Raw genomic sequence first — 26,691 nt, forward strand, 5'->3', positions numbered from 1 at the left:
AATAATAATTAAATTTAAACTAACATACAATGAAGGAATGAATTCAGGGTCTCTTTTGATCTACTAAATATTCTTTTGATGGGCATAGAATTTAAAACTATATCAAGTTTGTTAGTATTAAGTGAAAATTTTTACATTTGTGAAATATCCCTAACCCTAATCCTAACTCTAACCCTAACCCTAACCCTATATGATTTACTTCTAAATTATATAATCAAAACAAATGGACATCAGAGAAAAAAGTAGCTTTGGTAATCTGGTTTTGAAGAATTATGAGAAAATGTTTCCTAATCATGAAATATTTAATATTTGTGGATAAAATGGTATCACTAGAACTTTCCTCCTCATTATATAATAGCAAGTTTATGATAGTATTTATAATATGGTCATTCTTGTATCATGGGGAATTGATTCTAGGACTCCCCGCAAATACCAAAATGACAAAATACTTGTTATAACCTTATTGAGGTTTGAAAATGAGGTATTCCCCAAAAGCTCTTGTGTTAATGCAAGATTGTTTGGAGGTAAAGTGACTGGATTGCGAGAGCCATAACCTAATTTGTCCATCTTTGTTTGAAAGATCTGAGTTGAATAAATACTGTGAGTGGAGAAATATGACTAACCTGATAGTGAGGTTCAGAAGAATTTGGAGCTGGCTTGTGGGAGGAATTTGGAAAAATTTAGAGATGCAATCTCAAAAGTCTTTAGAATGTTGCAAGCAGTCCTTAATGAATGATACTGGTGAAAGCTCAGAGGTCAAGAATACCAATAGGAATGCTTTTTGCACTCATGAGGTTTTGGAGGGAAATGAAAGTACTCTTGAGAATTGGACTAGGGACCTTTCATATTATATAATATATAATAGCAAAGAGCTTTTCTACATTTTGCCCATTTCCTAAGACTTGATGTGAAGCTGAAGTTAAAAGTGGTGAACTTAAAAAAAAAAAGTGATGGACTTTAGGAAATTTAAAGGTAGCTCAGCATTCAGTGACATGTGGCAGCTTGTTAGCAGGTATACTATGAGAATCAGGAGAAGAAAGCAGAATTGAAGGATTTTAAAAACTTGTAGTTTGGCCAGGAAAGTGCATGTCAAATTAAGTTATGGTTGTTCAGGAGATATCAATCCCTTAGGATATTTTAAAGACTTTTTATAAAGACAGTAGGAAAGGGGGCTTGAATGCCTTCAGGAAATTGCAGGACTACATAGATTGCAAATTTAGGGGTGTAAAAGGGAAAGTTCCTTTCAGTAAAAACCATAGAATTGCTTTACATACATACAGGGACCTAGGAAGTGCTTTACTCAGCTCAGCTACCTAGACACTACCTAGAGTCTGCTGCAGTAGTCATTTCAGGGGGCTCAGCTACTGCTTGAGCTGGCAGCAGACCTTGGCAGCATCTACATAGTGCTGGTTCTGCAGAAATGCAGGATGGTAGAGTTAAAGGTCTTGGAGGCTTCATCTGAAATCTTAGGGAAGACTTTAGAGGCCAGGAAAAGTATAATCAACTTTGAGTCCCTCCTGGCTGCCCTGAAGAGGAGATTCCTGAAGCTGTGAAAATGAAGTTGAAGCTGTAATGGAAACTTCAGGAATTAAGAGATCAGTAATGTGGATTGTCTGCCAAGAAAAGCTTTTGGCTAAGAGAGGCTGAATGTACTACAATAGCAAAAGGAGTGGGGAAATTCATTTGGAAATAAAATCTCATAACTGTGTGTACTAGATGCTGTATGAGGAGTTATGGGTGACACACCAGGACCTGATTACTTGACTAGTAAAAGGGTTTCAGTCTTTTTTTTGCCCCATCCCTTCGTTCTTAGGTTCTCTTCCTCCCCTTGGAATGGGAGTGTTTATTCTGTGCTACTATATAACTTAGTCTTGATTTTCACAGGGGTTTCCACCTAAGAGTTTTCCTTGAGTGTTAGGTAAGACTTTGGAATTGTACTTTTGGACAATGCTGAAATTTAAGACTATGGGACACTTGCTTATGGACCAAATGAATTTACATTGTGGGATGGATACGAGATTTTGGAGGTCAGGGACAAGATGTTATGTCTTGGATATTGAGTGTTCCCCAGAAGCTTGTGTTACTGTTGGAGTGTTTGGAAGTGCAGTGATTTGATTTAGATCTGTAACCTCTACAATTCATTCTAGTTTGAATGGATTGATTGGATGTTAACTGTAGGCAAGTAGGGCAAAGCTATACAAGGTGAGTCACTAGTATTGTGCTCTACATGGGTGCATTCTGCCCTGTGACCCGATTCTGCCTCTCTTTGAGCTCCCTGACACTGCTATGAGCTCAGAACTTTCCTGCCTTAGGTCGTTCCCCCATCAAGTACTACCGTTTTTTGGGCCCAGAACAATGAAATGGGCCCATATGTGGAATGAGACCTCCGAAACTGACCAAATAAACTTAACTTTCTGAAGTTGTTCGTGTATAGTATTTTGTTTATAGTATTACCAAAATTGACTAAAACATACAAACATTTTTTTCTTATTGATTATCTTTATTTTACTTGTAGTACTTAATGCAGTGAACAGCACATCTCAAATATTTGGGGTGAAAATATTGCCTGTATTAATACATATAGATTTATTTTTACCCCATTATCGAATTTTGATATATGTAACAGTTATGGAAGTGATTCTGCCTTGCATAATGAGGGTGATTAAACAATGTAAGTGTGATTTAAATAGTTATTGCATTCAATTGTTTATGGAAAAATTACAGAAAAAAAGGTGTGTATGTTCAATTCAGGCAGTTTTTTATTTCAGAATAATTTTGGTTTCCAGTTGGTTAAATCTGGATTTAGTGAGTGGAGACTGTATATCATAATAGAGATAATAATCTTGAATTTAACCTATTAGCAATTTTATAATTCATCAATAATTATATTGTTCATTTGGTAGTTGGTGGACTTTTTCAATTCTTTTTTTTTTTTTTTTTTTTGTAGTAAGATTTACTTGATAGAGAAAGCATGTTTTGATTTACATTCTGAAGTAAGGTCATTCGGAAGACTGTATGATTTTAAGTTTGAGAGAATTTAATGAACCCCTATCTCCAAGTAAAGGATGAAATGACTAGAGATATATCTCCAGCATCCCTAAAATCCCCAGTTCCCCATCCACTTACAAAATTGCTTGATTTTCTTTGTTTTGGAATTCCTCATATGTTCATATATCATTATTTAGTTTGTCTGTTATTTGACCTTTCTTTTTTTTTAAATATTTATTTTTCAGTTGTAATTGGACACAATACCTTTATTTATTTTTATTTGGTACTGAGGATCGAACCCAGGGTGCGCACATGCTAGGCAAGTGCTCTACCGCTGAGCCACAACCCCACCTTTCAAAAAGTTAATTAATGAACAGTAAATTTTTCCCAGTGCTGCACCATTGTGTCTGGCTTACTTCCTATTTTGAGTATCTGAATTTTCAGTAAAATTAGTTTTGCTAAATAGGTATGAAATTATGTTATTAAATACTGGAAGACATCGCAAACAATTTTGTAAACTTATTATAATCTTAGTTACTTGGTACAAATATATTAACTCCTAAAAGTTTTGTAGATAAATTTTAATTACCATATTTGCATGGTGATGTATAAATTAGCTCATTTTTATAATTATATTAGTAAGATGATTGATAATTCTCTGAATTTTCAGTTTTCTCAACATCAATTTGTAATTATTTGTTCCTAACTTATTTTGTAAGTTAAAGGTAAGCATTTTTGTTTATTTCCCTTTTTGTGTGTATAGGGGTACCAGGGATTGAACTGAGGGGCACTGAACGGCTGAGACACATCCCCAACCCTTCTTTGTACTTTAGAGACAGAGTTTCACTGAGTTGCTTAGTGCCTTGCTTTTTGCTGAGGCTGGCTTTGATCCTCTTGTCTCAGCCTGCCAAACCGTTGGATTACAAGTGTGCTGCACCACTGTGCCTGGCTTACTTCCCATTTTGAGTATCTGAATTTTCAGTAAAATTAGTTTTGGTTGAATTCTGCTAAATAAGTATGAAATTATGTTATTGAATACTGGAATACATCGCAAACTATTTTGTATTTTGTAAGGACATTAAGGCATCTTGATGGACATGATAGATAAATAAATATCTATTTATAAGAAATACAAATTTGAAATATAAATAGAATGATAATTTTAATAAATTGATCATTTTTTTCTTTCCCTTCCCTTATTTTTGGAGAATTAGAAAAGTTTCTTTTTTTTATTAGTTGTTCAAAACAAAGCTGTTGACATATCATATTTCATACATTTGTTTCAAATGGGTTATGAACTCCCATTTTTACCATGTATACAGATTTCAGAATCACATCGGTTACACATCTATGTTTATACATACTGCCATACTAGTGTCTGTTGTATTCTGCTGCCCTTCCTATCCCCTACTATCCGCCCCCACTCCCATCTTCTCTCTCTACCCCCTCTACTGTAATTCATTTCTCTCTTTTTTTTCGCCTTTCCCCTCACCTCCTCTTATATGTAATTTTGTATAACAATGAAGGTCTCCTTCCATTTCCATGCAATTTCCCTTCTCTCTCCCTTTCCCTCCCACCTCTCGTCCCTGTTTAATGGTAATCTTCTTCTCATGCTCTTCCTCCCTGCTCTGTTTTTGAGTTGCCCTCCTTATAGCAAAGAAGACATTCGGCATTTGTTTTTTAGGGATTGGCTAGCTTCCCTTAGCATAATCTTCTCTAATGCCATTCATTTCCCTGCAAATGCCATGATTTTGTTATTTTTTAGTTCTGAGTAATAATACTCCATTGTGTATAAATGCCACATTTTTTTTTTATCCATTCATCTATTAAAGGGCATCTCGGTTGATTCCACAGTCAAGCTATTGTGAATTGTGCTGCTATGAACATCAATGTAGCTGCATCCCTATAGTACACTCTTTTTAGGTCTTTGGGGAATAGTCCGAGAAGGGGAATAGCTGGGTCAAATGGCAGTTCCATTCCCAGCTTTCCAAGGAATCTCCATACTGCTTTCCAAATTGGCCACACCAATTTGCAGTCCCACCAGCAATGTACAAGTGTACCCTTTTCCCCACATCCTGGCCAGCACTTGTTGTTGTTTGACTTCGTAATGGCTGCTGTTCTTACTGGAGTTAGATGTTTTCTTAGGGTGGTTTTAATTTACATTTCTCTGACTGTTAGAGATGGTGAGCATTTTTTTGTGTATTTGTTGATTAATTGTATATCCTTCTCTGAGAAGTGTCTGTTCAGGTCCTTGGCCCATTTGTTGATTGGGTTATTTGTTTTCTTATTGTTTAATTTTTTGAGTTCTTTGTATACTCTGGACATTAAGGCTGTATCTGAAGTGTGAGGAGTAAAAATTTGTTCCCAGGATGTGGGCTCCCTATTTACCTCTCTTATTGTTTCTCTTGCTGAGAAAAATCTTTTTAGTTTGAGTATGTCCCATTTGTTGATTCTTGATTTTAACTCTTGTGCTATAGGTGTCCTATTAAGGAATTTGGAGCCTGACCCCATGAGATGTAGATTAGAGCTAACTTTTTCTTCTATCAGACTCAGTGTCTCTGGTTTGATATCAAGCTCCTTGATCCATTTTGAGTTAACTTTTGTGCATGTTGAGAGAAAGTGATTAAGTTTCATTTTGTTGCATATGTATTTCCAGTTTTCCCAGCACCATTTGTTGAAGATGCTATCCTTTCTCCATTGCATGCTTTTAGCACCTTTGTCAAATATAAGGTAGCTGTAATTTTGTGGATCGGTCTCTGTGTCCTCTATTCTGTACCATTGGTCCACCCACCTTTTTTGGTACCAGTACGATGCTGTTTTTTTTTTTACTATTGCTCTGTAGTATAGTTTAAAGTCTCATATCGCTATACCGCCAATTTCACTCTTCCAGCTTAGAATTGCTTTTGCTATTCTGGGTCTTTTATTTTTCCAGATGAATTTCATGATTGCTTTATCTATTTCTACAAGAAATGCCATTGGGATTTTGATTGGCATTGCATTAAACCTAAAGAGAACTTTTGATAATATCACCATTTTGATAATGTTAGTTCTGCCTATCCATGAACAGGGTATATTTTTCCATCTTCTAAGATCTTCTTCTATTTCTCTCTTTAGGGTTCTGTAGTTTTCATTGTATAAATCTTTCAACTCTTTTGTTAGGTTGATTCCCAAGTATTTTATTTTTTTTGAGGATATTGTGAATGGGGTGGTTGTCTCATTTCCATTTCAGAAGATTTGTCGCTGATATACAGAAATGCCTTTGATTTATGGGTGTTGATTTTATATCTTGCCACTTTGCTGAATTCATTTACTAGCTCTAGTAGTTTCTTTGTAGAACCTTTTGGGTCTGCTAGGTATAGGATCATGTCATTCGCAAATAGTGCCAATTTAAGTTCTTTTCCTATCTTTATGCCTTTAATTTCTTTCGTCTGTGTAATTGCTCTGGCCAGTGTTTTGAGAACTATGTTGAAGAGAAGTGGTGAGAGAGGGCATCCCTGTCTTGTTCCAGATTTTAGAGGGAATGCCTTCAATTTTTCTCCTTTTAGAATGATGCTAGCCTGAGACTTAGCATAGATAGCTTTTACAATGTTGAGGTAAGTTCCTGTTATCCCTAATTTTTCTAGTGTTTTGAACATAAAGGGATGCTGTACTTTGTCGAATGCTTTTTCTGCATCTATCGAGATGATCATATGGTTCTTATCTTTAAATCTATTGATGTGGTAAATAACATTTATTGATTTCTGTATATTGATCCAGCCTTGCATCCCAAGGATGAATCCTACTTGATCATAGTACAATTTTTTTGATATGTTTTCGTATCCAATTCGCCAGAATTTTATTGAGGATTTTTGCATCTAGGTTCATTAGAGATATTGGTCTGTAGTTTTCTTTCTTTGAAGTGTCTTTGTCTGGTTTCGGAATCAGGGTGATGTTGGCCTTGTAGAATGAATTTGGAAGAGCTCCTTCTTTTTCTATTTCCTGAAATAACTTGAAAAATATTGGTATTAGTTCTCCTTTAAAGGTTTTGTGAAACTCCGCTGTATACCCATCCGGTCCTGGGCTTTTCTTGGTTGGTAGTCTTTTGATGGCTTCTTCTATTTCTTCCATTGATATTGGTCTGTTTAAGTTGTGTGTATCCTCCTGACTTTATCTGGGCAGATCATATGACTTAAGATATTTATTGATGTCTTCACTATCTTCTTTTTTATTGGAATATAGAGTTTCAAAATAATTTCTAATTATCTTCTGTATTTCTGTAGTGTCTGTTGTGATATTGCCTTTTTCATCCCGCATGTTAATAATTTGAGTTATCTCTCTTCTTCTCTTTGTTAGCATGGCTAAGGGTCTGTCGATCTTATTTATTTTTTTGAAGAACCAACTTTTAGTTTTGTCATTTTTTCCAATAGTTTCTTTTGTTTCAATTTCATTGATTTCAGCTCTGATTTTAATTATTTCTTGCCTTCTACTACATTTGCTGTTAGTTTGCACTTCTTTTTCTAGGGTTTTGAGATGAAGTGTGAGATCATTTATTTGTTGTTTTTTTCGAGGAATGAACTCCAGGCAATGAATTTCCCTCTTAAAACTGCTTTCATTGTGTCCGATAGATTCTGATATGTTGCATCTGTATTTTCATTTATCTCTAAGAATTTTTTGATTTTTTCCTTTATGTCTTCTGAAACTCATTGAACATTCAGTAACATGTTGTTCATTTTCCAAATTATGTAGGTTTTTTCCTTCCTTCTTTTGTCATTGATTTCCAGTTTCATTCTATTATGATCAAATAAGATGCATGGTATTATCTCCACACCTTTATAATTTCTAAGGGTTGCCCTATGGCATAATATATGGTCTATTTTTGAGAAGGATCCATGTGCTGCTGAGAAAAAAGCATAGCTGCTTGATGATGATTGATGTATTCTATATATGTCAGTTAAGTCTAGGTTATTGATTGTGTTATTGAGTTCTATAGTTTCTTTATTCAACTTTTGTTTGGAAGATCTGTCCAATGATGAGAGAGGTGTGTTGAAGTCACCCATAATTAGTGTGTTGTGGTCTATTTGACTTTTGAACTTGAGGGGAGTTTGTTTTATGAACGTTGCAGCACCATTATTTGGTGCATAAATATTGATAATTGATATGTCTTGTTGGTGAATGATTCCCTTTAACAGTATATAGTGTCCTTCTTTATCCCTTTTGATTAACTTACTCTTGAAGTCGATTTTATTCGATATGAGGATGGCCACCCCTGCATGCTTCCGAGGACCATGTGCATGGTATGATTTTTCCCAACCTTTCACCTTCAGTCTTTGTATGTCTTTTCCAATCAGATGTGTCTCCTGGAGGCAGCATATTGTTGGATTTGTTTTTTTAATCCAGCTTACCAGCCTGTGTCGCTTTATTGGAGAGTTTAAGCCATTAACGTTTAGGGTTACTATTGATATATGGTTTGTACTTCCAGTCAAGTTTGATTATTTATCTTTTTTTTTTTTTAATTTTTCCCCACTTTTGCTTTACTGAGGTACTTCCCACTGTTGGTTTTGGTTGTTGTTTTTCATTTCTTCCTCATGTAGTGTTTTTCCCAAGATGCTTTGCAGTGCTGGTTTTCTGGCTGCGAATTCTTTTAACTTTTGATTATCGTGAAAGATTTTTATTTCGTTGTCATACCTGAAGCTTAATTTTGCTGGATACAAAATTCTTGGTTGGCATCCATTGTCTTTCAGTGTTTGAAATATATTGTTCTTGGATCTTCTCGCTTTCAGCGTCTGTGATGAAAAAATCAGCCGTTAACCTAATTGGTTTACCCCTGAATGTAATCTGCCTCTTTTCTCTTGTAGCTTTTAATATTTTCTCTTTGTTCTGTATGTTGGATATCTTCATAACAATGTGTCTTGGCGTTGGTCTACTGTAATTTTGTATGCTCGGCATCCTGTATGCATCTACAATTTGTACATCCGTTTCCTTTTTCATGTTTGGAAAGTTTTCTAAAATTATTTCATTCAATAGATTGCTCATTCCCTTGGTTTGGACCTCTGTACCTTCCTCTATCCCGATGACTCTTAAGTTTGGTTTTTTTATGTTATCCCATATCTCTTGGATGTTTCTCTGGTGGTTTCTTACCAGCCTTTCTGAGTTGACTTGACTCTTTTCGAGATGATATATTTTGTCTTCATTGTCTGACGTTCTGACTTTTACTTGCTCCACTCTGCTAGTGATACTCTCGTTTGAGTTTTTAATTTGGCTTATAGTTTCCTTCATTTCTAGGATAATTGTTTGATTTTTTTTTTATAATATCTATCTCCTGGTAAAGTTGCTTATTTGCTTCTTGAATCTGTTTATGTAATTCATTTCAATGTGTTCTTTCTAATGACCTCTTTAAGATTCCATTCCATCTGCGTAAGGTATTCCTTGAGTTTTTTATTTGACCATTTTTCTGATGCCTCTAGTTTCTCCTGTAGATTTAGGGTGTCCTGCTTTGTTTGTACTCCTTTTCTTCCTTGCCTTTTCATGATGCTCATGTTACTTCAGGCTCTGTTTGACTGCTGAGTTACTGTTTACTCCTATAAATTTATTTTGGTTTTATGTATCTCCGGGGTCTCTCCTTTGTGATGGGAGACTATGACTAGAGATGATGAATTTTATTGTACTTTAAAGCAGATTCATTCATTTCATAAAAGGCATACGGATTCTGATGGCATATAGCGATCTGCGGTTTGGTCTTGGGACTTATGTTTAGGTCGGATGATGTGATGGTATAGAGGTTGGTATATCTTGGCAATCTTGGAAGATTGCTCTACTGACGGGGCATATTAACAGGAGAATGGTGCGGAGTATTTGGGGTTAGCTAGGGACTTGGTATCACTATTGATCGCCTTGGAACATTTACCTATATACATTTAGTAAATTACACATAGACAGCATCATAATGCTTGGGAGGAAAAGTATTTGAAGGGGAAGGAAGAAGTTGCTAAAGAGAATTTGGGTAAATAGGTAGAATTCAAGAAAAGGGGAAAAAGGAAATTGAAAAGAAATGGAAAAAAAAATGCAGTCTTAGAGTTTGATTAACTTCTCTTCCAGTAGGTGGAGCTGTGCCCACCAGGCCAAGCTTCTCCTCTCAATATGCAGGAAACAATCCCTGTGAGGCGGCTCTTCTCCCCCACTGGGAGGCTCTCCAATCCTGATCGCCCAGGGCCTTTCCTGGTCTCCAGCCACTTCCCCGCTTTTCCTTCAGCCTGGCCCCACTCACCGGTGGCGTTCACCACAGAACTAGCTACACACTGGGTCTGCTGCTCCCGGGTGCCTGATTTTCTTGAACAACTGGGCACACACTCTCTGTTTGCCATTCCCCCAGAACCCATGGTTGTGGAGCGAGGGGCTGGGGACCGTCAGCTTATTTGCCTGATTCCCTCCAGTAGCCACGCCCCCAGGAGCTGGCGCAAGAGACTTCGGTTGTCAGCACGGGTGGGAGCAGTAGCCGGCGTCCGATGTACCTCCTGGCAACCTCGGTCAGACAGTTGAGTTCACGGAGAGCTGGGGAGGGACCCTTGAGATTTCCGGGCCGTGTGGGGAGGTGGAGGCATGGGGGTCACACATCTGCAGTCACCAGTTTCGCTGGAGCTATCCCATCCACCGAATTTTGGTGATGTCTATTCTCTTCCATGGTGATGTCCCATGCGAAGGGTGGCCGAAAAGTTTCTTGAGAGTGTGCATATGCTTGTACACTTTTCTAGGTATGAAATTCTGGGCCTTACATATGTTAAGCAAATTCTCCTTGCTCCCTAGTACCATGTACTATATATCCCAAACCCTGTTTTTTGAAATTTTGAACAACCAATTTTCTTGGTGTGACTTTAATACCTGAATTTCTATCTTAAATTAATATTGACATTTTTTTTTGCAGTCCTGAGAAAGAAATTAATTTAATTAATGAGTAAGTTTTATGAATCTCCAGATAGTTCCTTTATTTTGAGCAATAGGAACCTAGCATTCTATATAAAATCAGCAGTGGTATAAACAGGAAGCAGGAAGGGAACATTGCGATTCATAATGACCAGTATCTTTCAACGTGTCTCTCACTTTTTATCTGTCCCTTTCTTTCTTCCTTTACCAGAGATTGAACCCAGGCATGCTTTACCATCAAGCTACATCCCCAGCCTTTCTTATTTTTAACTCCAAGATAGGATATTCCTAAGTTGCTAAGGGTCTTGCTGAGTAACCAAGACTGTCCTGGAACTTGGAATTGTCCTGCCTCAGCTTTCCCGAATTACTGTGATTATAGGCTGCACCACTATCTGTTCCATCCTATCCAAAAGCAAGGTAGATCTTTCCATTTTGTAAGGTCTTCTTTGATTTCTTTCTTTAGGGTTCTGCAATTTTCATTATATAGCTCTTTTACCTCTTTTGTTGATTCCCAAGTATTTTATTTATTTATTTGTTTGTTTATTTTGAAGCTGTTTTAAATGGGGTAGTTTTTCTCGTTTCTCTTTCTGAGGATTTGTCTCTGATACACAGAAATGCTTTTGATTTATGTGTGTTGATTTTATATCCTGCTACTTTGCTGAATTCATTCACTAGTTCTAGAAGGTTTCTGGTGAAACTTTTAGGTTCTTCTAGGTATAGAATCATATCATCAGCAAAGAGTGCCAATTTGAGTTCTTTTTTTCGTATGTATATCACTTTAACTTTTTTCATCTAATTGTTCTGGCCAGTGATTCAAGAACTACATTAAATAGAAATGGTAAAAGAGTGCATTCCTATCTTGTTCCAGTTTTGAAAGGGAATGCCTTCAGTTTTTCTCCATTTAGAATGATGTTGGCCTGGGGTTGAGCATAGATAACCTTTATAATGTTGAGATGTGTTGCTGTTATCCCTAATTTTTCTAGTGCTGTATTTTGTCAAATGCTTTTCTGCATCTATTGATATGATCATTATGATTCTTATCTTTATGTCTATTGATATGATGAATTACATTTATTGATTTCCATGTGTTGAACCAACCTTGCATCCTCGGGATGAACCCCACTTGATTGTGGTGAACTATCTTTTTAAAATGTTTTGAAATTATTTATCAGAATTTTATTGAGAATTTTTGCATCTATGTTCTTTAGAGAGATTGGTCTGAAGTTTTCGTTCTTAATTTGTCGTTGTCTAGTTTTGGAATCTGGGTGATATTGGCCTCATAGAATGAGTTTGGAAGTGTTCTCTCTTTTTCTATTTCCTGAAATAAATTGAAGAGTATTGGTATTTTTCTTTAAAAATCTTGTAGAACTCAGCTGTGTATCCATCCAGTCCTGGGCTTTTCTTGGTTGGTAGACTTCTGATGGCATCTTCTATTTCATCACTTGAAATTGATGTCTTTAAATTGTGTATATCATCCTGATTCAATTTGGGCAAATTATATAATTTTAGAATATTTTTTATTTTTTTGGAGTACAAGTTTTCAAAATAATTTCTAATTATCTTCTGTATTTCTGTAGTGTCTGCATTGATATTTCCTTTTTCATCACATTTGTTAGTAATTTGAGTTTTCTCTTTCCTTCTCTACGTTAGCATGGCCTATGGTCTGTCAATTTTATTTATTTTTTCAAAAGAACCAACTTTTCTATCATTTTTTTCAAATGTTTCTTTGCTTCAATTTCATCTCTGATTTTAATTATTTCCTGTATTCTACTGCTTTTGGTGTTGATTTGTTCTTCTTTTTTCTAGGGCTTTGAGATGTAATGTTAAGTCATTTGTTTGTTGACTTTTTCTTTTATGGAATGAATTCAATGCAGGGAACTTTCCCCTTAGAACTTCTTTCATAGTGTCCCAGAGATTTTTTTATATGTTCACTTCTAAATTTTTTAAAATCTCCTCCTTGATGAATTCTGCAACCCATTGTTCAATCAGTAGCATATTTTTTAGTATCCAGGTGTTGGAGTAGCTTTTATTTCTTATTTTGTCATTTATTTCTAAATTTATTCCATTATGATCTGATAGAATACAGAGTAGTATCTCTACTTATTAAATATTTGCTATGATTTGCTTTATGACACAATATACAGTCTATTTTAGAAAAGGATCCATGTGCTTCTGAGAAGAAAGTATATTGCTTGTTGAAGGACGAAATATTCTGTATATGTCAGTTAGATTGACTATGTTATTGAGTTCTGTAGTTTGTTCAGCTTTTGTTTGGAAGATCTATCCAGTGATGAAAGAGTTGAGTCCCAAGATGGATGTGAATTAGGCTTAGGTACAGGGGTGGAGGGAGTGCGAATTCAGACCTATCCTGGACCTGGGTCCTGGGCAAGTCAGTGTGTTGGATCTGGGCCGGGCCTGGCTCCTGTGGTACTCTGCTGGTTGGAAGGGGTGGTCCTCTGTTGGAGGCTGGACTCAGGCAGGTGCCTGCTGGTGGAGGGGTGGACCCAGGCCTATTGACCATGCCATTTTTGAATTCGGTTGTTTAGGTTTTGGTTGTTGAGGTATGTCAGTTCTTCATATATTCTGAAGTAAATTATTATATTTTTAAATTAATATATTATATTTTTAAATTAATATATTATATTATGTTAATTATATAGAGTGATGGGTTTCATTTTGATGTTTCATGAAACATGCTTTAATTGTATTTCCCTCCTCTTCTCTTCCCCTCTTTTCCTTGATGGTTTTTCCTTTTCCTAGATTTTCCCCCGTCTGATTCTCCATATAAGAGAAAACATGCCATACATCTCTATATGATTCTGTACTTTTTCTGGTGACATAAAGTGACACACCAAGAGGGTGTTTTGCTTAGCATGATGATTTCTAGTTCCATTCGTTTTCCTGCAGATGACATGGTTTCATTTTTTTTATCGTTGAATAATATTTTCCATTGTGTGTATCTAGATCACATGTTCTTTATTGATTTATCTGTTGACATGCACCAAGGCTGATTGCATAACTTGATTGCTAAACATGGGCATATAGGCATTTCTGTTTTACACTACTTTAATTCCCAGGAGTGGTACACCTGGGTTACATGGTCATTCTATTTTTTGTGATTTGATAGTGACTTTATTAATTTACATTCTCACCTATAGTGTATAAGGGTATCTTTTCTACTGTATCCTCATCAACATTTGTTTTTTTCTTTTCTTGATGAAACTGTGAGAAGTGATCCATTTTCAGAGTACATTATTCAGCCTTCAATGTAAAATTGGGATGTAAGAAAGGCAACCAGAGGGGAACTAGACCAGAAGGCCAAGTTACACAACAGCATCATAGTCCACAGAACCAAAACATGTGCATTCAAATAGCCTGTTGACAAAGGAGTTAGGGAAAGTGTCAGCCTGATAAACATATAGAAATCTCTTTGTTAAAAAATAGTAACTTGGCTGGGGCTGTAGCTCAGTGGTAAAGTGCTTGCCTCGCATGTGTGAAGCATTGGGTTCGATCCACAGTACCACATAAAAATAAATAAAGATACTGTGTGTTCCTCTACAAATGAATAAATTTTATTTAACACACATAGAGGTGTGCTGAAGGGATCTTTTAGCATGGCAGGGTCAAGGTACACTGTCCACTGGGACAGATTCTTTGAACCCACAGAAAGCCATCAGTTTCAGAAGGAGGTATAATATTCTTGCAAAAAAAAGCAAGAAAAACTGAAGATGTTGCCAAGATAGTTGCTGAAACAATGAATTACTACTTTTTTGACGAAAGACTTGGTGTGTCGTTTTATGCCACCAGAAAAAATATGGGAAGAACTTTAAAGAGTGGAATGTTCCATTTCATCAGTCATCATATCCAGCTATGAAGTGGTATAATCAAAAGTGGACATTTGTTTAAAAGCGCAGATGGAAGAGCGACTTAAAAGAAGAAAAAATTGCTCAAGAAGAAATCAGCAGAAAAAGAAATTAATTATGATTTTCCTCCATTGGTTTTATCCAATAAGACCTTCAGAAAAACCTCCCAAAAATAAAATTATTTAGGCATAACAAAGCAGCAGAAGAAAAGGGTTTCTAAAGGCACTGCTACCACTCCTGAGAAGTCTGCAGATAGTTAGGGCCCTATACCAGTTTGTGCATCAACATTTTTGGAGAAACAAAAATCTGAAGTGGTGGGAATGGAGGATGGTAAAGATGATACAATAGTTTTCAAGCATCCCATTTCTGGTACAGAAGGAGTACAAGGGACTCCAACACTTAAACTGTCATGGAAAAAAAGACGAAGACAAAGAAAAACTTAGTAATGATTCTGAATGTACTTATATATATGCATATATATAAAAACATATATTTATAAGGTACAGTGAAATATAACCATTGACAGACTTGAGAGAGAAAACATGCTGGTTGGAAAATAGTCAGTACTTTTGTCTTTCTCCCCTTGTTGAAGAACAGGAGTACAGCAAAGCTTGCAGTGATTGGGCTAACATTGCCTTTGTTCTAGTCTCCCTTAGTTTTCAGTTTTCCTGTCTCTTCTTTATTTTTGCCTGTATTAAAGGGTCACTGTTAACTACACATTTAAGTACCAATCTTCAGCCTTTTTTCCTATTACCACTAATTAAAGACAGTCAATCCTGCTTCAAAAAAAAAAAAAAAAAGAAAGAAAAAGAAGTTCTAGCTTAAGGAAAGACATGAGAGCTGCATGTGTACCAGAGTGCATACACCCCAAAGACTACTTTTCTGCTACAAGAAAAAAAGTATATATTTTAAATAAACCCAGTTAGAGGTGCTAAAACCTAGGTCACATTTAGGAAGACTGTACTCTATAGTACTGAGCCATGAAAGAACCCAGGAAAGGACCTTGTGCATCAGAGGATAAATGCTGATTGTGACTACCCCTGGGTTTCTGACCACAAGGCACTTAATCTTGCAAAACTGTTACTAGGTCTGGGGATATAGCTCAGTTGGTAGAGTGCTTGCCTTGTTTGCACAAAGTTGTGGCTTCAGTACCTAGTACTGCGGGCGCGCGCGCACACACACACACACACACACACACAAGACTGTCATTAAAGTCTCACTTTATTTTTGCCCCTGTACCTCCTGTCTTCAATCCCATTCTTTGGGTTTGGATGAGGTGAATGTGTTTCTCAAAATCGTCAGAGTACCCATTTTGATTGGGGTGAGATGGAATCTCAGTGTAGTTTTTGATTGCATTTCCCTGATAGGTAAAGATATTAAGCTTTTTTGGGGATTGAACTCAGGATTATTTGACCACTGAACCACATTCCCAGCCCTGTTTTGTATTTTATTTAGAGACAGTCTCACTGAGTTACTAAGTGCCTCACAGTTGCTGAGGCTGGCTTTGAACTTGCAATTCTCTTGTCTAAGCCTCCCAAGCTGCTGGGATTACAGGTCTGTGCCAACATGCCTGTAAGGTATTAGACATTTTTAAAATATATATTTATTTTTTTAGTTATAGATGGACCCAATATCTTTATATTTATGTGGTGCTGAGGATCAAACCTAGTGCCTCACAAATGGTAGGCAAGCACTCTTCCCCTGATCCACAAACCCAGCCCAAGATATCAGACATTTAAAAAATTTATTTATTGGTCATTTTTACCTTCTTTTTGAGAATTGTTCATTGGGATCATTGTCTGTTAATTGATTTGATTGCTTGTTCTTTTGGTCTTAACATCTTTTGAGTCCTTAATATAACCTGGTTATTAATCCTCTGTCAGACGAGTATCTGGCAAAGATTTTCTCCCATTCTATAGGCTGTTTTCACTCTGCTGATTGATCACTTTGTTGTTGTTGTTGTTGATCTGAAGCCATTTATTTTGGGATAATCCCAGTTTATCAATTGTTTTTATTTTCTGGAAATTATTACCTATACCAGTATCTTGAAGGGTTTCCCTATGTTTTTCCTCTAGTAGTTTCAGGTCTTCCTAAGATATTTGATCCATTTTGTGTTCATTTTTTTGTAAAGGGTGAGAGAGGAATCCTTAGTGATTCACTTTAATAAGCTCTTTCTTTTTGCAAAAACTGGTGCCATGATATTGATCAGGATCACTCAGCTCAAACCTGCTCTTTAAATCCGTTTGTAGCATAGAATTTGTAGGAAGGAGTGGGCAGAATCTGCTTTTGACTGGATGATAAAAGGTCGAAATTTTAGCATTTTTTTTAAAAGGGTATCTTACCTATTGAAAGATTACCTTTCTTTCAGTGGAGAATTACCATGTTCTGCACAGAGGAATTTGACCTGTGATGTCAAATGATTATTGATCAGACAAGCTAGCTTCTTTTGTGCATGTGCATTCTGGAAAGGTTGTTTCAGACTGTTCGTGAGTGGATTATAGAGGCTTTTCCTGAAACAATACTTAAAACATTTTATAGTATATGTATGTGTGTATCTAGTTCTTAGCCAGTTTGAGATCTGTGGTCTGCAAATATTTTCCCCTATCTTGAAGGTTTGATAATAAGTCTTTTGATAGTGTCCTTTCATGCACAGAAGCTTTGAGTTCTTTAGATGACCGCCCCCCCCCCCCAGTTTATTGATTTTTTTTTTCTTTAGTTGCCTTTACCATTGATGTCATATCCAAAAAAAATCATTGCCAAATCCAAAGCCTCAAAGATTTTCTTCTAAAGGTTTTATACCTTTCAGTAATGTTTTTGAAATATTTTGGGTTAACTTTTGCATAAAGTGTAATATAAGGATCCAAATTAATTCTTTTGATGTGGATATTTGGTTTCCCAAACATCACTTACTGAAAAATTCTACTTAAATATTATGAATGCACATTACAGTTCTCTTTATAGCACCTAATTATCTTAATATCAATTTTGCTTTTACTGGAGTTGATCAAATCCCGGCTCTGGGGTTCCAACTAACCTGCTCTCAACCTTGAGCAGCTATATAAATCAAAGGCCAATTAAAGAGATGAATGGTATGCAAGCCTGGAGTTTCTTCTCGATGTGGCTACACAGGAAAGACTAAAGAATTCTGTTTTGCAGATGCTAACACTAGTCATGGGGTTACATGGGAAAGGAGCAAAGGCAAGGATTGGAGGGCTGCTATCAATCTGCAGGCCAGGAACTGATTGATCATTATCTCAGAGTCTGTCAAGTGGAGCCTTGTTGGTGATAAAAAAATAAAAGTGGCTGCTGTCTGGAAATATTTTAGCTATAGTCATAAGAGGTTTATCCACCAGACCTGTCATCCCTGAGATCCAAGGTGACTGCAAGAGAGAATGACTTAGAAGAACAATGAGTCAGAAAATTCAGATGAAATTAGGTCAGGGATTGAGTAGCTTTCAGGTTTAGGTCAATGAGTAGAGACTTAGAAGCTACTCCAGTAGTTAGTAGCAGGACCTTTGGAAGAGCTGGCAGTTGATAATACGTAGATTATGAAAGTTAATTCCATCCTGACATTTTCAACCTTGAAGGAGGAGAAGACAGACTGAATTTGGGGATGATAGGAACACTTCTGACACGGTGAACATGTCTAAGTGCAGTCCCTAGCAGAAACCTGTCCCAGAGTTTAAAGTGCTAAAGGACTTTAAAGAGCCATATGAAGAGAGATGTCAGGTATACATCCTGTTTTCAGTTATCCATCACACCTGTGCAGGTCCAGGTGAAGAGTTGGTGCTTGTAGCAAAAGCAGCTTCCCTCTCTTCCCTCTTTATAACGTTTATTCACAATTTTTTTTTTTGTTATATTGAGCAGCAAATGTTAGTTTTTGAGAATTCTAAATGATTAATATAGAAACGTTCTTAATAATTCTACTTTGATTTTTTATTGAAACAGTTCTTAAACTTTTTAACAAAGAAACTGGTATTGGGAGTATGTGTATTACTATCTTTTAAAAATATTTAATATTAGATGTCTAGCAAAATTAAGAATATTTGCTTTATAAATAGAACTTTTGTGGTTTCATATAAAATAGCTTGTCCTGTTTTAACGGCATCCTAGTTTATAATTTTAATTCTAAAAATTAGTGGAGACTCTGATACTTGAACATTTATGGGAAGTTTTGAAGAACATTTCAAAAAGTTCTCAACTGGCATTTAAATTAAAATTAGTTCAGGTGTTCTTCTGAAAAATTTATAGAATATAAGTATGCCAATTGTTAATTTTTGTTTTTAGTCATAACTTAATGTTTTGGTGTCTTAATGTTTTCTTGTGTTTTTAGAACTCGTTTTATAGATAGTTATCAATGTATACATTCAGAATTTAATAATTTTAATGTTTTTATTCATATAATTTATAAATATTTTGAAAAAACTACATTTCATATATGAATTTGAACATGGATTAAACACACATACATGCACACACACAGGGTTACAGGTTTGAAATGTCTTAGAGTTTAGTGACATTGAAGAATCAGTACAAGCAGACATGTTTTATTCATGTAAATTCTCATTTCATTATTATCTAATTTGGTTCATAAAGTTTATATCTTATTTTAATATAAGCTTTGATACTCTAGAAAATACCACTGTACCTCTAAACTTTAAAAAATGATTTGGTATCTGTGTCCATTTAAACACTTTATAATTTAATGTTTTATTTACTTGATGATTCAAACGTTTTTTTATATAACTAAACATTTAGTTGATGTTAACTCTTATTCTTCATTTGTTACTATCTTGTGAAAATAACTGGTGACAGTTCAGATATAAGTTAATGATAATGATTTTATTTGACTGAGTAGTATATTTTGTTTGTATGGCCTTTATTCTGTCATTAGACCTTAGAAGGCTAAAGTAGAAAAAAATTGTTTTAAATAACTCTAAATTTAAGCATTAATTTTTTCACTTTCCTCTTTGTAGCATTTTCAATTGGCTTTGATTGACTGTAATCCCTGTACTTTATCCAATGCAGAAAGTAAGTATTTTTTAAGTACAATATTGTTTTTGACTTTAGAGCAAGAGCATTTCAAATTATGACCATGAGTATATGTTTATGTTTACTATATCTTTGTTTCTATTGCTAATTGAGAGGAGGAATGGGAAGACATGTGCCTGATTCAGAGACATGTTCAGTTCATTTGGGTACTACTCTTTTTTCTTTCTTTTTTGGGGGGCGTGGGGATCAGGGATTGAACTCATGAGCACTCAGCCACTGAGCCATATCCCCAGCTTGAGATTACAGACTTGTGCCACCATGCCTTCTCTCTCTCTCTCTCTCTTAACTTACAAAAATCAATGTGCCCTTTAAAAAAAAAAGACAGAAAGAAAATCAATGTGATCATTTGGTAACTCTAGAAAAGCCTGGTTTCTCACTGATCACTAATAGAGAGTGATTGCCAGCTTGATAATCATTATTATCAGATATTCCTTGTGTCCATTTTAAAATAAAAGCATAAATTCTCCCCCTTTGTACATTCCTTGTATTTTGACTGTGTTACAGACTCTGTTACAAATCACAAGTTTTCAAAGCAAAAAATAAGGTAACGTGACACTTAATATATGATTGTCTATAAGACACTTAACAGTGGTTAAGTGTCCCTGGATTCAATACCTGGTTTAAATAAAAATAAAACATATATGAATGTATTAAAAAATGGAGATTTTTACCTTTTAAAGTGACACTGTGTCTTATGAAATGTGAGATCAGAGTCTTGGGCCCTGAGACTAAATCTAGATTGGTTTCTGATGGTATAAAGATGCCAATCATCACTGTTCTTTTCCTTCCTTATAATCTTCAACAGATTATACAAGTATAGGGAAAATGGGGGCCTAAATTTTTATCTTTGCCTTTTTCTTAATTTATAATCCATGTACCTCCAATAATGAAATAAGGTAAAATTTCTATTAATTGGACTTGATAATAGTAAGGAAAGCTGAGTGGGAAAAATAACTAACGAGGAAGAAAATCTCTCAAACTACGAGGTAAAGGCGTATTATTCTTGTGCCTGTGTGTGTATGGCATATTATTTTGTGATATATTTTATTCAATAAATAGTGTTTATTTTATGTGGCAACTATTTAACTTTGCTATTTACCTATAAAGCCATATGTTGTCCTACAAAGTTGGTTGAATTTAGAAATGTAATTAATTATGAAAGAATTTTCTCTTGTATGGAAAGAAATCTGTAGTTTTACATTTGCTTGTGTTTTGAATTATGTATTATGTCATTGTTACTTTGGCTCTACCTTATTACTTGAAATGTAGCTGTATTGAAATTGATCTTTTTCCATGATCCATTACAGTACAGTTTCATATTGCCCACTTGTATGAAACCCAGGTAAGCATTTTAATTTACCTTTCTTAAAAACAGACTTCTCCACCTATGCTTTCAGTGAAATATAATATGCCAGGAAAAAAATTTTTGCTTTAAACAAAATGAATGTATCATATGATTTTATTTAGGTATTTTACTCTTACATATATTTTTAGTGCTTTATCCTTATTAATTATGTTTGAAATTTTGTTTACTGATACAATTATTTAAGACAAATAAAAGATTTTGGGACTTATTCAGTATATTTGTAATATTTGTGGTAACTGTCATAAACTTTTAATTCATTTTCTAAATATAATAATTGATATATGGTTAATACTGATATTTAATATGATTTACATCTATGGCTATGCCATAAGAAGGTGTCTCCTGTTTTTATGTGTGATGTTTAGATTTCTTTTCAAAATATTTATGGATGGCTAGAACCACGGATTATTGTAGAAGTTTCTTCAGTATTTTTCTCTAAGACTGTGAAGTCTCTTAATTATCTTAGCATTTGAAATGTCCAGTAGTGTTACACTTCTTTAAGATTGTTTTGTTTTCAGAAAATTTTAGTTAAGAGTCTCAGGTGAGGGCTGGGATTGTGACTCAGTGGTAGAGCGCTCGCCTAGATTGGGCAGGACCCATGTTCGATCCTCAGTACCACAAAAAATAAAAGCATTGTGTTGTGTCCATCTACACCAAAAAAATAAATTTTTTTTTTTCTTTTAAAAAGAGTCTCAGGTGAGTTTTGTTACCACAGAAACATACAAATTTATAGTTTGTAGTGGAAAATAGGAAAGAAATTGGTTATAACCTAAAGTAGCAGTGTTTATTGATAATATATGAGTACCTAAACATTTTCTTAGGTTTGATAGGATTAAAATCATGAATACTCAATCAGAATAGCATCTGTAGCTCTTTTTATAGTGTTATACATTCTGTTATTAACATGGGGGTTTCATTGATTTTTAAAATAAATGTAAATACTCCATAAATTATCCAGTAAAAATAATATTGGTAAGAGAAATAAACACAAAGGGGAAAGGGGAGAGACTGGGTTGAGCAATATAGTTACAGTATTTAGGTATGTCCCTACTACTATTAGTTTTTCTAGTGTTTTGAATGTGAAGGTGTACTTTTTCTGTATCTGATCATATGATTCTTGTTTTTAAGTCTATTAATATGATAAATTACATTTATTGATTCTCGTATGTTTAGCCAACCCTGCATCCCTGGGATGAATCCCACTTGATCGTAGTGCACTATCTTTCTAATATGTTTTTGTGTGCGATTTACCAGAATTATATTGAGAATTTTTGCATCTATGTTCATCAGGGATATTGGTCTATACATTTTCTTTCCTTGATGTGTCTTTGTCTGGTGGTGTTGTCAGGGTGATATTAGCCTCATAGAATGAGTTTGGAAGGGTTCTCTCCTTTTCTGTTTCATGGAATACTTTAAGGAGTAATGGTGTTAATTCTTTGAAAGTCTTTTAGAACTTGGCTGAGAATCCATCTGGTCCTGGGCTTTTCTTTCTTGGTAGGCTTTTGAGGGTGTTTTCTATTTCATTACTTGAAATTGATCTGTTTAAATCATGTTTGACCTTCTCATTCAGATTGGATAGGTCATATGTCTCTAGAAATTTGTTGAAGTCTTTGATATTTTCAATTTTATTGGAATAAAAAGCAATAATAAAATTTGTTTGGAAAATAAGAGATCCACAATAGCTAAAGCAATCCTGAGCAAGAAAAATAAAGCAGGAGGCATCACAATCCTAGACCTTAAACTATACTACAGAGCTAAAGTAACAAAAACAGAAAAGTATTGGCACCAAAGTAGACTCGTAGACCAAGAGTACAGAATAGAGTATGCAGAGACAAACGCACATAAATATGGTTATGTCATATAAGCCATAAACATTCACTGGAGAACTGCTAGCCTATTCAACAAATGGTGCTAGCAAAACTGGAAATCCATATGTAGCAAAATGAAAGCAAACTGTTGTTTCTGTTTTTCTCACCCTGAACAAAAACCAACCCAAAGTGGATCAAAGACTTAGGCACTGGAACAGAGACCCTGCACCTAATAGAAGAAAATATAGGCCCAAATCTTCACCACAAGGATCTGACTTCCTTAACAAGACTCCTAAAGAGCAAGAAGTAAAATCAAAAATCAATAAATGGGAGGCATTCAAATTCAAAAGCTTCTTCTCAGCAAAGGAAACAATCAAAAATGTGAGGAGAGAGTCTACAGATTGGGAGAAAATTTTTACCAGTTACACCTCCAATAAAGCATTAATCTCTAGGATACATGAAGAACTCAAAAAACCAAATAACCCAATCAATAAATGGGCTAAGGAACTGAACAGACACTTCACAGAAGAAGAAATAGTCAATCAACAAACATGAAAAATTGTTCATCATCTGTAGTAATTAGAGAAATGCAAATCAGAACTACACTAAGATTTCATCACTCTTGTTAGAATGGCAATCATTAAGATACAGGCAGCAATAAATGTTGGCAAGGATGTGGGGAAAATGTATACTTGTACATTGCTGGTGGAACTGCAAATTCGTGCAACCACTATGGGAAGCGTACGGGGATTCCTCAGAAAACTGGGAATGGAACCACCATTTGACCCAGCTATCCCACTCCTTGGTTTATATCCAAAGGACTTACAATCATTATAGTACAGTAATGCAGTCACATCAATGTTTGTAGTAGCTCAATTAACAATAGCTAACCTTGGAACCAACCTGGGTGTTCTTCAGTGAATGAACGGATAAAGAAAATGTGGTATATTTTCAATAGAATATTACTCACCTTTAAGGAAATTATGAAATTTAATGAAATTATGACATTGCTGGTATATAGATGGAGTTGGAGAGTATCATTGCTAAGAGAAAGAAGCCAATCCCGAATAAGTAAAGGCCAAATGTTTTCTCTAATAGGCACATCCTAATTCACAATAAGGTTGGGAGTACAAGAGAACACTGTGGTGTTGTGTTTTTAGAGTATCTTAGTTTGAGTGGGACGATTTGTTTTCTTACTTTTTCATATTGTGTGTCTACCCAGTGGATGTAGGGCAGTAGTTTCTACTCTATGGATTTATGGTGTCCCTGAAGGTTTCCTGTACTGTTTTGTAAGAGACAAATAGTAACAACAACCATAACAAGCAATATATAGCATTGAACTAAAAAGTTGCTACAATGCCTAAAATGTTAATTATCACAATAAACAGAAATGGTAATGATCAACTATTGCCTGTAATAAATACATCAAGTTTGCAAAAAGTTTTATAACTTCAAATGGTGGATGGGAGAAAACAGAACTGATGTAGGGTATGATGAGTATGAGGGAGGAGTAGAGAAGACAGAAGTAAAAGAATAAAGAAAGAGAAGAGAATAATAGAGATTAGCTTTTAATGGAAGAAAAAAAGAATCAAGGGAAATAGAGGAATATCTCTATGTGTGTGTGTGTGTGTATTTTTTTTTCCTAACCTAACTTTTCTGACATTTCTTCCACTGTGGTGGGATGTATATAGATAGATATACATATAGATGTGTCCCATAATTCTTTGAAGTTCTTGTTTTTAGTTTCTTATCATTGTCTGTGCTCTGTTTACAAGATTATATATTTGGCTTCTGTGCCTGACGTTCTGTGTTCCAAGTGTCTAGTCTGTTGGTGATGCCTTCTATTGAGTTTTTATTTTTATTTCCTTCATTTCTAGGATTTCTGCTTTTTTGTTGTTGTCTTCAGGGGAAAAAATATATATATATGTACGTATATATGTATAAATATTTATGTATCTATAGATACATATATGTATATATATACATACATATATAGATATATAGATTCACATACATATGTATATATAAAATAAAAATTTAAAAATATTTAAATAAAAATAAAAGAATACAAAACTAAACTAAAATTTCAAAAAAAAAGATATATCTTAGTTTACAGAAATGTAAAATAACTGCTTTCAAAAATGGTAGAAATGAGAAAAAATTATAAAAATATATTAATATCCATGTACCATCAAGATCACAATGAAACAGAAAAATAATTTAAAAAAAAGAAAAAAAATCCTGATAAAAAGTTAAAACAATCTTTCTGTTGGCAGTTCAGAATATTCTCACTTTCTCTTCTCAGTATTTTTAGGTGAGTTTGTCTGGAGCATGAATTTCCACTCTTTGGATTGCTGGAGTGAGAGGAGTAATCCCACAGGCAGAGTTCGTAGAGGCTGGGTTTAGGTTTTACTGGGCTCCAAGCCCTTCACTGAATGCCAGTTTTGTCTGGAGATTTTTAAATCAGTGCACCTCCAGTGCCTAGTACTTGCTGGTCCCTCTTGGAACTTTAGAGAATTATGGGATACATCTATGTGTATATATATGTTTATACATTCCACCACAGTGGAAGAAATGTCAGAAAAGTTAGATTACCCAAGGGATCCTTCCTGGGTTCCACTTTTGTGATGTGGGAACCAATTCTAAGTCCCCTCTGTAATCTGCAGACTCCACATTTCCTGGTCTCAGGTTTAGCCTTCTGCCATTGCCTTTCCAAGTTCCTGGCTAGATGCATGTTTCCCAGGAAAATCCTGCAAGCACTAAGATTGGAAGGGGAGAGGTAGAGCCAGGTGGGTTTCCATGACAGTGGTCCTCTGTGTAAATTTCTCTCTATGTTTGATTTTTTTCCTAATCATTAAGCACACTGTGTGATGTATTTACTGGCCCTGTATTTCAGGCCAAACTCAGGTTTGCCAGGAATTTGCTTCCTTAAAAAAGGCACAGCCATCCCCTGTGCCTTGGATGCAAAATAGTTCCTTCCTTCTCCCAGGGAAAGATGGTTGGTTCTTTCCCTGCACGTGGATAAAAAGTGCAACGAGGAATATCCTGCAGTGAGTGATATCGTGCAACAAGTCTTTAAGGTTTGTTGGGCAAGGTCATTGTTCTCTAAATGCTCTGTAGCCAGACGTACTTCATGCCTCCCCCAAATTCATATTTCTTTAATTCCCTTATCCCTCTACTATGCTTATGGAGGGATCTCTCTGGCTGGCACTTCTGATCCGGCTATGGCAGTGGCTATGCTGCTGGGATTTTTTTTTTTCTTTATTTTATTATATCCAGCCTCCTGTATCCCCAGTCTGCTTTAATGTCCAGTTTTAGGTTCCATTCAAACGTCTCTCCATTTCCCCTTTTTTGTTCACCCATCTTGCAGAGAAGCTACCTGTCTCCTTTCTTGGTTTTATGCCATGGAATAGCCAGGAACGCTACATCCTTTATTCTGTCGTCTTGGATGAAGCTTAGAATTTCTTTTACTGTGTTGAATAAGAGTGACAACAGCGGATACCCTTTTCTTGTTCTTGGCCTTAGAGGAAATGCTTTTCCTTTCTCCCCATTAAGTATGATGTTGATTATGGTTTGTCTATAATCTTTGTTATAATAAAGTATGATCCATGTGTACATAATCTGTACAGGACTTTTACAATGAAGCCATGTTAAATTTTATCAGATTTTTTTTTTCTGTATCTATTGAGATGGTAGTTTTTATCTTGAGTGTATTTCC

General features: G+C 35.3%; 1 protein-coding gene across 8 annotated transcripts in view; it reads left to right on the forward strand.

Moving 5' to 3' along the window:
* LOC139703458 (lysine-specific demethylase 6A) overlaps positions 1-26,691 on the forward strand; it is a 188,852-nt gene that overhangs the window by 63,355 nt on the left and 98,806 nt on the right. For 6 of the 8 annotated variants that reach the window (XR_011705766.1, XM_071606909.1, XM_071606916.1 and 3 more), the window contains exons 7-8: positions 19,724-19,778; positions 21,107-21,141. The exons of the other annotated variants lie outside the window; for them this stretch is intronic. Coding sequence is in view for 5 of the 6 variants with exons in the window: in XM_071606909.1 (XP_071463010.1) it covers positions 19,724-19,778; positions 21,107-21,141 (90 nt within the window). In the remaining variant the exon portion in view is untranslated. The remainder of the gene's footprint in view (positions 1-19,723; positions 19,779-21,106; positions 21,142-26,691) is intronic. 8 annotated transcript variants of the gene reach the window in all.

Source organism: Marmota flaviventris, chromosome Y, assembly GCF_047511675.1.
Source record: "Marmota flaviventris isolate mMarFla1 chromosome Y, mMarFla1.hap1, whole genome shotgun sequence".
Classification (NCBI taxonomy): Eukaryota; Metazoa; Chordata; class Mammalia; order Rodentia; family Sciuridae; genus Marmota; species Marmota flaviventris.